This window comes from Chiloscyllium punctatum, chromosome 48 (genome assembly GCF_047496795.1).
Source record: "Chiloscyllium punctatum isolate Juve2018m chromosome 48, sChiPun1.3, whole genome shotgun sequence".
NCBI lineage: Eukaryota > Metazoa > Chordata > Chondrichthyes > Orectolobiformes > Hemiscylliidae > Chiloscyllium > Chiloscyllium punctatum.
The window spans coordinates 35,148,352-35,158,825 of record NC_092786.1 but is presented as its reverse complement, the minus strand read 5'-3'; the positions used below and the strand labels follow the sequence as shown (position 1 = coordinate 35,158,825).

General features: G+C 43.7%; 1 protein-coding gene across 1 annotated transcript; it reads right to left on the bottom strand.

The window, feature by feature from the left end:
• Positions 1-270: 270 nt before the first annotated feature.
• Positions 271-8,611, bottom strand: LOC140468879 (arrestin domain-containing protein 4-like). The gene is made up of 8 exons (XM_072564932.1): positions 8,093-8,611; positions 5,694-5,763; positions 5,456-5,603; positions 3,739-3,841; positions 3,404-3,660; positions 3,058-3,220; positions 2,731-2,885; positions 271-2,574 (listed from the first exon to the last, which is right to left on the bottom strand). The coding sequence occupies exons 1-8, from the start codon at positions 8,367-8,369 to the stop codon at positions 2,515-2,517; spliced, it is 1,233 nt and encodes a 410-aa protein (XP_072421033.1). The 5' UTR covers positions 8,370-8,611; the 3' UTR covers positions 271-2,514.
• Positions 8,612-10,474: the final 1,863 nt, after the last annotated feature.

Sequence of the window (10,474 nt, the reverse complement as noted above, 5' to 3'; positions counted from 1 at the left end):
GGACTGGCATCAGGATTTTCTATTTAAAATGATTCTGTCTAAACATCAAGAACACTGAACCAATTGCATTGTAGCGCCAAATTTCCAATAATTTGAAGTGAAATATATTAGCAACAGTACAATGAAGTGTTACAGCTTAATACACCTACATTGTTTGCTGGAGATATGACAGGTTCTCCCACATCATCCTTCCTCTATTCACCAAAATCTAGATTCCATCCCCTTGCCCATGAACATAAGTTTTAACAGTATATTAAGAGAGAACAACTGTTGATGCTTTGGCCAAAAGAACTTTTATTAACAAAAAAAACATCAGATTTAAATACAAAACACACTGCTCTTTACATCAAAAAGTAAAAAGTTGAAAAAAAATCACAGTTTTAATGGCAAGTAGTTGAATAATGCACATTTAGCTTATTGTAAAAAGTTATAATTGCACATTCAAGTAATACTCATATTTGTGCTTATGCTTTTTATTCCACTTAAAATGCTCACCTTCCTTATTAGTTGCCAGTTGACAAGAAAGGTCACATTTGCCAAAGCTGACTGCCAATTAGTGACATACAAGCTACAGGGACATGAACAATGCTATGAAATTACAAAGTTTGATTCTATATACAATTCTGTTCAAAAAAATGTCAAAGCTTTAACTTTCTCAAGCCTAAGTGCATCGCTCAGTTTTATTTCAATTTGCTTAAGACAATTCATTTCACATTTACACATGAAGACTGAAAAAAATTCTAATCCTAACTTCAAGAACATCCAGTTCAAAATTGGCTCCAATATTTTCAAACAGGATTGAGAAATTAAAAAAGATATCTTGATAAGCAGATTCAAGGTGCAAAAGACAACTTGTACTGACACTATGAAAATATTGACTTGTCCAATTGACTGAAGAGGTCTCACCTCCTGACAGTGGTATGATTGACCATCACCCATGAAGTTTTAAATCTAGCAAGTCAGGAAGGAGATTTTTCATCAACTTGAAAACTTAGTTTATTGCTGGAAGTGGAAACCAAGAATGCATTGCACCAAAGCCCTGAGAAACACAATATTGCACCATTAAACATACAAATCAGAAACCAAATTGGAGTTAAGAACAGAAAACAGCAGTACAAGACAGAGATAAAGTAGTAAACAGTAAAATAATTCTTGCTAAAAGCATTCCTACGATATGCAATTGCGCATTTCATAGATGCTTAAATGCAAGCTTATCATTCACACAAGTGCCTCCCTCAAAGAAAGAGTCTCAATTGTAAAATAGCACTCATACTTGAATCTTTAACAACCAAATTAAGTCTTCTGTTTCTCATCCACTAATATGGCAGATGTAGTACTGTAATTCAGATCATACTAAATGAAAAAAAGGGTCAGCAAGGTTTCAGTTTTTGACTTTTCTATATAAAAAAAAGTTGCATACTATTAATTTAGGGGGACACTTTAAATGTAACATTGGCATTTCGCCCTATATTTCAATGACAGCCCTTTGAAGTACTTTGTCATCATCCAATAATTCTTATGCAGCCAAAAGAACATTCTTGCAAATACCAATATGCAAACACCTTCATAGAAAACACATGGCAAAAACACAGCCGCACACTAGATAGTCCTTTGTAATGAACGACTTAACAGCGTACATAACTATCCTGAGTATCTCCTCGATCCCTCTCACCATTCAATCAATAACTCTCACTTCCCTGTACTGGGACAGAATTGAGACTAATTTTTTTTTGCACTCAAAAATTGCCATTTACAACTATTTGTAAAGATAAGAAGATGGATAATTATACACAGTATTTCCTTTAAGATACATGAATGCAAACTTATAACTGAAAAAGGTCCAAGATCGTACTCTTTGGTTACTTTACAAATACAGATATGGTGATTACTTTTGCTCGACATTAAAAAGTATTGACAGTAATTTTGAGAACTGGAAAAACACCCTTTGTAAAAGGCAACATTGTACAAGTGTTTTAACAGGACACAGAAAAACAAATGTAAACATTAATCTTCAGCTTTCCCAACAAACGGTCTTGAATAGTCCAAACTGCTTTCTGTCCCTTTAACTGACAAACATAGTGGTCATTTAGTGGTAGTAACCCTTCCTCACATTAATAGTTATTACTGTCCTGGTGATTGCAAGAATATCACCTTCCATTCAGCATAAATTGTTGCTTAATGAAAGGGAAGCTTGGGTTCTGTCAGGGACTTATTTTAGAGTGGAGGGGTTTTTATTGCTCTGTAGTGTTTTGGTTGACTAAGCTTTGCATTTACTCCCAATATTTGGTGCAAGTTTAACACTTACACATCTTGCAAATATGTTAACCACTTTCAGCCCCTTCGTTTCCCAAACAGAATTCTCTTATGCAAGTCAGTCTACTCTCGATCAGCCCACCACAGGCCACCATTCACTTCCTTTCAAATATTTTTGCAATGCTGAAGATGCTCTGTACTTCTTCAATGCTTAGTTTTAAACCAACCAAAAGATGAACGAATGTAAAAGATATAAAACTGTCAAATTTCAAATGATACTTCTCGTTGCATCTCTTCTGCGAAGGAAGGGTATGGGTCAAACTGAAGAAAAAAAAAGACATGAAATTAGAAATTGTAGCAAATCTCTATAGACAATTCAGATACAGTAGGATCAAGTCATATTACTGCACATGTAACAAATTAGTTTTAAAATATAACTAAAACTCAGGATTAATTAAAAGTTTCATGTGTTCAAACCTCTGAATAAATTGGTGGTGGCTGAAATCTGAACTCCTGAATGTAAGCAAACATTGGGCTCCCAAATTCATGCTCCAAATGATCAGCCTGCGGGAGGGATGGAAATTGCCTGGCAAGGTCTTCCTCAGATACAACATCCGCATAGTTGGGTGGAGCTGTGGAGAGAGAATATCAAGACAGTTTGACAAACTGTCAACAAGAAATCACCAGAAACAATACTTTACTAGCTCTCAGCAACAGGACATCACAAGTATGAAACGCGTAGACGTAATCCTTAGATTATTGTACAGTATTTGTAACAGATTAACTGGAGGAGAAGACTCTTACCTTCAGGCTGTTCAGGCAGGGCAAGTTGAAGCCAACTCATGTCCATACTGAACTGGCTACACATACTAGATGTTCTGCTTCCAAAGCTACTGTATGGGATGGTGCCGATAACTATGGGAAGCTCAAGCATCAGTTTTTTAGAACCTGGAATGTGTACATAGACCTGTACAAAAAGAAACATAGTCAGGACTAAACCACTAAAGAAAAAATAGCTAGCCTTTTTGTAGAGAGATTACATTATTTTTTTGCAGCCTTGACGGCAAGTTAATTTGTGATCTTAAGTTTATAAACAGGGTGGCTGAAAGAACATAATAGGTACTTCCAAAAATCTCATTGATATACTTACAGCTAAAGAATATTCCACTCTGATGATACGGCAATCTAGGATGGATGGAGTAACTGGTGGAATTTTAAGAGCTTTCCCATTCCATGACTCTGTACTACCAGATGCAACATGGTTTCCACGAACATTTGCGATCACTTGTCGAAAGGTCTTTGTTTTCTCATTTGCAAGATAAGTCTGTGTTTGAAAAATTGCAGCTTTTGGCATAATAAGGCGCGAAGAACAATTCTCAAACTCCGCATAGATTGGGATTGCTTCACCTGTTGCAAAATAACAGGTGATTAAAAACAATGGAAGTCCTACATCAAAAGAAATAAAAATAAATGTATATAGCTCACCATTACAGAATCCACTTCTCTCAATACTGGCACTTAGGGATATTGGTCCAGAGGTAAAAAACCAACAACCAATTGTCTTCTCTTTACTTTTTGACACTGAAGACTAAAAAACGAAAGTGATAGTACTGACTCAGTATTTATCACAGTATTTTATTTTCTAAAAGCTACAGTTTTCTCAGAAATGTTCTCTACAGATAAACAATAATCTGAATCATTAATGCTAAATTGAACTGTTCACTTTATAGCCACAGCTTAGTAGAGTGGAGGTTTAGTCTAAAACAGTTCCAAGTCAAGTTAAGTTAATTGCCAAAGTCTTTACTCAATCTAAAAATCTACCCAACAACAAGTGTTCAACTTTGAGCTGATTACATATGGTCAGATTTAACAGTTCAATATATAACAGAATAATAGACAAAGATCCCCAAAATATAGTGTTACTAAGAACTTCCACCCTATTAGATCTACTTCATTTACATTCTACCTGATTATATTCAAAAGCTGGCCAACAAGTTTCCACTAATAGATTGTTTTCATCTCATCCACTGGTTAGTACGGCACCTCTTCTTGTAGAGCCATTTCAGGGCCAATGTCATTGGACTGCCCTGGATCTCATGTGCATGTTACTGCAGATTCTAAAACTTCAAAGTCAACTTTGAGCCTGACCACCAATACAATGAAATCTGGGAAGTCTGTACAGGTCAACAAACATCATCAATTTTTTCACCTGTGCAGAGAGGCAAATCAACAAGTGGCAGGTACAACTACCACTCGAGATTTTGTACAAGAACCACATTTTGGTAGACTCAGAATGCTGGGTAGGCAAAAGCATCATCGACTCGACTGTATTGTTAGTAGGCCAGTACAATAAAATTGTAACATGTTAATATTTGTTGGCTGTTTATGCATATTAAACAAATATTTCAATTTGAATGTAGAGCTATAATGGAAGAATGAGAACAGTTGTGATGAATATGCTTTCCTTTATTGGTCAGAGTATTGAGCACTGGAGTTGGGGGGTCATGTTGCGGCTGTACAGGACATTGGTTAGGCCACTGTTGGAATATTGCGTGCAATTCTGGTCTCCTTCCAATCGGAAAGATGTTGCGAAATTTGAAAGGGTCCAGAAAAGATTTACAAGGATGTTGCCAGGGTTGGAGGATTTGAGCTATAGGGAGATGCTGAACAGACTGGGGCTGTTTACCCTGGAGCGTCAGAGGCTGAGGGGTGACCTTATAGAGATTTACAAAATTATGAGGGGCATGAATAGAGTAAATAGGCAAATTCTTTTCCCTGGGGTAGGGAGTCCAGAACTAGAGGGCATAGATTTAGGATTAGAGGAGAAAAGATATAAAAGAGAGCTACGGGGCAACTTTTCACACAGAGGGTGGTACGAGTATGGAATGAGCCGCCAGAGGTGGTGGTGGAGGCTGGTACAATTGCAACATTTAAGAGGCATTTGGATGAGTATATGAATAGGAAGGGTTTGGAGGGATATGGGCCGGGTGCTGGCAGGGGGGTCTAGATTGGGTTGGGATATCTAGTCTGCATGGATGTGTTGGACCGAAGGGTCTGTTCCCATGCTATACATCTCTATGAATAAAGAAAGAAAAGCTTGGCAAGTGGGTGAAAATGCACAATAGCCAAACATAGGTCCCCTTATGACAGCCGCCCAAATAAAAACTACAAAAAGAGTATCAGGAAACCCTATTCAACTTACCAGAAAATTTGGTGCATTAACATCAATTTGACTTGTCACAGAGAATTCTCTTTTCACAATTTGGTTTGGGACACATGGCCGCTCCAATATTGCTGTCACCCAGTATTTAACACTACCGTGTTTCCCCTTGAAGGATGTAACCAAAGGCCTATGTTTTAAATATGAAACATTAGAATCTTCATCATTTATATTTCTTTAAAGATGTCACATGTTGAATATGCATATTCCTGTTACTTACCCCTGTGGTAGTTGAAAGCTGAATGCGAATTCATGCTTTCCTGGTTGCAATATGAAGTACCCTTGATTACCTGAAGTAAATAAAGAGGTTCTATATAATTTTTTTATTTAGAAAGCTGTAAAAGAAAAGTTGTAGAAGTACATACGAGGTCAGCAACTTACATTTTCAAAGTACTGAAATGTTCCAATCAGAGCTTTCCTTAGGGGGAGCAGTCAGTACAACATATGGAAACAAGGCTAGGTGCTACTTGGTTAGTGTCATCGCCAAAGAGATCATGGAAGAATGAGAGTGCATTTCTTTGTATTTGTGCAGTAATCTTAATGAGTTAAATGTTGCATATACAAGTTGAAGTTAATGACAATGAGTTTGGGCATTTTTTGACTTCTCCTAACTGTGTTGCTGCAGGATGTGGAGGAGACAGAAAAAAGAAACAAAAAATTTTAACTTGTATGTTCCAGTAGTGATGAGCTGCAGAAGAGACTCAAACTTATTGCATTGTCTGTTGATTTTCATCTTTGCATTATTTCTCCAGAAGTTAAAGGAGGACTTAAGTAGCTTGTCTTTTTCTACATTTCAACATTTCCAGCAGTGTGATTTTTGACAATTATACTGATGCAGTGTACTTTGCACTGCGTTTCAAATCTGCAAGAAGCCCCATCCCTAAACTGCAGGAGTGATTACATGAGCCATCTACCGAATTTGCACTAAGAATATGATCAGTGGTTGATTAACACAAGTGAAAGATTAACTATCTGAACTACAGACAGCTTTAAGATTGATTATTAGTTTGCCAAAAATAGAACTAAATATGTAGTGTTCTAGCCTAGTGACCAGTCTGCTCAAAAGGTGTATCAAGCATGCCTGTAGAGGTTGATTAAACATTTATGAAGTGTAGTTTGACAAGGCTGCACACACTGCACCTTTGTACAGAAGAGCATAAAAAACACTTCATTAGACAGAACTAGGGACTGCACATTCTTCCCTGTATACAAAGTAGAGGATACATCACTTAAAATAATAAAGCAGCTCATAAATAACAATCAGACAGAAGCAAAACATCATTCAGCGTTTTGAGATAGTAAAGCAAGAAACAGGGTTACTCTGTTTACACTTAAGTCCTGCAAACTGACATATTGCAATAGCCCATGGCAACTTTAGTCTTTTACAAAACTAGTTACTGCTCAAGTTCTGCCACATCAAGAAGGTCAAAGACAAGAGCAATGGTGCAGGAGAGATTCACGAGAATGATTCCAGGCATCAGAAAACCACAGGTACGTGGGTTAAGATTAGAAAAACTGAGGTGGAGGTAAGAGGTTGAGAGGAATTTGATGGACACTTTCAAAATAAGGAGAAGCCCGGATACAGCAGAGCAGATAGCGAAAAAAAAACTCCTGACACTAGCAGAAGAGTAGGGACTCATAGGGTAAAGGTGACACGAAGGGAACTTCCATGCATAGCAGCAAGCAGCTGGGATCTGGAATGCTCTGCCAGTGAGGGGGGGGGGGGGGGGGGATGTGGGGGAGGGGGGGGAAGGGAGACGAGGAGGGGGAAGGAGGGAGAATGAGGGGGGGAGGGAAGGAGGGAGAATGAGGGGGGGAGGGAAGGGGGAGATTGGTGGAGGGGGGGGAAGAGAAGGGGTAGACGAGGGAAGGAAGGGAGGGAGGAAGGGAGGGAGGTAGGTTACGGCGGGGAGGGAGGTTACGGCGGGGAGGGGTTACGGCTGGAGGGGGGGAAAGAGGGGACAGGGGGGAAGGGGGGGGGAGAGGGGAGAGGGGACAGGGGGGAAGGGGGGGGGAAGAGGGGACAGGGGGGAAAGGGGGGAGGGGGGAAAGGGGGGAGGGGGGGGGGAAGAGGGGACAGGGGGGACAAGGGGGAAAGGGGGGAGGGGGGGGGAAGGGGGGGGAGGGGGGGGGAAGGGGGGGGAGGGGGGGGGGAGAAGGGAGGGGGGGGAGGGGGGGGGGAGAAGGGAGGTGACGGGGGGGGGGGGGGAGAAGGGAGGTGACGGGGGGGGGGGGAGAAGGGAGGTGACGGGGGGGGGGGGAGAAGGGAGGTGACGGGGGGGGGGGAGAAGAAGGGAGGTGACGGGGGGGGGGGGAGAAGGGAGGTGACGGGGGGGGGGGAGAAGAAGGGAGGTGACGGGGGGGGGGGGGGGAGAGAAGGGAGGTGACGGGGGTGGGGGGGGAGAGAAGGGAGGTGACGGGGGTGGGGGGAAGGGAGGGAGACGGGTGAAGGAATGGAGGAGAACAGGAGGGCATGATGGAGGGTAGTGGGGATTAGCTGAACTGTTCTTGCGGGGAGGGGGGCAACATGTGCACGACGGGCCGAGTGGCCACTCAGTGCACTTGCCGCGGCTTTGGGACCTGCACACTCCACCCCCATATCTCTGGTTCGGTCCTTACCTGGCGCCTCCCGCAGGGTTTGTCGATGCTGCAGGTAAACCACCTCCTCCCGGTACCTGCTGGGCACCGCCGCCGAGCCCGGGGCAGCCGCCGCCGCCGCCGCCTTGTCCATCCAGTTGACGCGGGCGCAGCCTCTGGCTTCCAGCCGCAGGGCCGTCACCGCCAGGCCCTCGCTGGGCTCCAGCAGCACCCGGCCGGACACCAGGTCCCCGCTCGAGTAGCCGCCGAGCTCCTCACCGACCAGGACGATGCCGAAATCCCTCAGCTTCACCCCCATGGCCGCTCTCCCGTGAAGGGGGGAATAAACACAGCCCTTCGATCAGAAACCGAGCCGCCTTGACTCAGCTGGTTCGGACATCGATACCGGCGCCTCCTTCGCCTCTCCAGAGGACAGGCTGAAACAAATCACTGCTATCTCCCAACTGTGCGGAACTCCTCCGTCTGACTAACAGTTCCACACTCAGCCTCGACCATGCTCGAAAACAAGCCGCCCTCACTCTCGGCGTAACCTCACCTGACGGCCCGGCGACCGCCACTCCGTTCGAATCCATTGGTCGTCTCCCACCTCGTTCCGCCCCTTGCCCCGAAGCTTCCGTCTGCTATTGGCGAACCGACGCGTCAGTCAGCCAGCCGTTTGTTTTTTTCCCCCGCCCCGCCCCGAAGTTAGGTTGCGCCGTGCAGGTGGGCGGAGCCTCAGGGGTGGAGTCAGCGCCTGCTGCGGTCCAGCTGATCGGAGCGTGATCACCAATCGGCGTCCCGGCCCGCCGCGTGCACAGCGCCGCCATTGGACGGGCAGGCAGACGCGCCGCCACCGCCGGCCAATGGCGGGCGGCTTCCGACTCGTGCACGGCGACTTGGCCGCTGAGCGTAAACAAGCGTCACGTCATCGGTGATTTCGAGTTGCCGTGGCGACGGAGGATGGAGGGGTGGGGCTTGCGTTGCTTTGGCAACCGGTGGAAGAGGTAGCGATGGAGCCATGTGCCCCGCACCTTGGCTCTGTTTCTTGTCGAGGTTTACTGCCTGCGGCTTCTTGACTTCGGGATTTGTTTTCGGAGTTTTTTCTTGCGCACTCCACCTCTTGATCTGTTCGTGACCGAGTTCGCAGAACCTACACAGAGCGCGAAAGGAGGCCATTCAGCCCATCGTGGTCCGACTCCAAGGCGTTACCAATGGACATTTCCTCCCTATCATTCCCAGGTCTCCAGTTGGAGCCGTGGACTTGGCAGGACGACAACAAACAAAAAACTGCATAACTATTGGAAATCTGAAACCAAACAATGGAAATTGCTGAAGAATCTCATCAGGTCTGGCACCTGCTGGATGTTGACATGCTGTTAGATCAACTGATTTGACTGGGTAGATGTGAAGAGGTCAGTCTAGGAACTGGGGGAAATAATGCCAATGTAAGGAATCCCCTAGTTAGGGCAGGGCTGAGGAGTGCTGTGAATGTGTGGAATCCTTTACTGTAGAGGGTTGTAGCGATTGGGTCATTAAATATTTTCAAGGCTGAAATGGATGGATTTTCCAGCAGTAAATGATTCAAGAGTTTGGTGAAAAAGGATGGAAAGTGAATTGAACATGATCAGGTCAGCCAAGATGTCATTGAGTAGCAGAGCCCCCATCAGCTCCTATGACTTGAATCTAGGGTTTGAATCTAACTTGCCAGCTGGTGTGGGTGGGAGTTTGAATTCAACAAAATCTAGCTTGATGGTGACCATGTTACATTGTCACAAAAAAAGTTTAACTAATAGATGTATGCATGTTTCTCCTTGACAAAAAACAACAAACTACTTCAACTGTCATGCATTCTGACTGTGCATCCAAGCCGCTCATATTTTTCCATCCTTTGCTAATTATTTGTGTGCACTCTTGTTCTTGATTCTTTCACAATTGGAAACAGTTGTCTCCCTATCTATTTTGCTCAGATCTGTCAGGATAGTGAATACTTCTGTCAGATCTCCTGTTTACCTTCTCAATTGATCATGAGTCTTAGATCATTACTGCATGGAAAGAAGCGCTATGCCCATCCAGTCTTTGCTGGTCATCTCACATCTAATCCCATTTCACAGCACTTAGTCCATAACTTTGTATGCTGTGGCATTTCAAGTATTCATCTGAATGCCTCTTAAATGTTGTAATTGTTCCAGTCTCTGTCACTCTTTCAGGCATGATGTGGAGGTGCTGATGTTGGACTGGGTTGGACAAGGTTAAAAATCACGTGATACCAAGTTACAGTCCAACAGGTTTATGTGAAAATAATAGCTTTGGGAGTCTCGCTCCTTCTTCAGATGCTCTTTCAAGCAGTGAGTTCCAGATAGCTATTACCCTCTGGGTGAAAAAAGAATTATTAAATTCCCCCTCTAAACCTCCTGCCTCTTACCT

What these genes read in the sequence shown, in the direction of transcription:
- LOC140468879 (XM_072564932.1), bottom strand. Translation starts at nt 8,369, where the DNA reads ATGGGGGTGAAGCTGAGGGATTTCGGCATCGTCCTGGTCGGTGAGGAG. An exon ending in AGCTTTCAACTACCACAGGG is followed by an intron (nt 5,604 to 5,693) that starts GTAAGTAACAGG and finishes TTTAAAACATAG; the next exon opens with GCCTTTGGTTACATCCTTCA. An exon ending in CCTGCCTGAACAGCCTGAAG is followed by an intron (nt 2,886 to 3,057) that starts GTAAGAGTCTTC and finishes CTCTCTCCACAG; the next exon opens with CTCCACCCAACTATGCGGAT.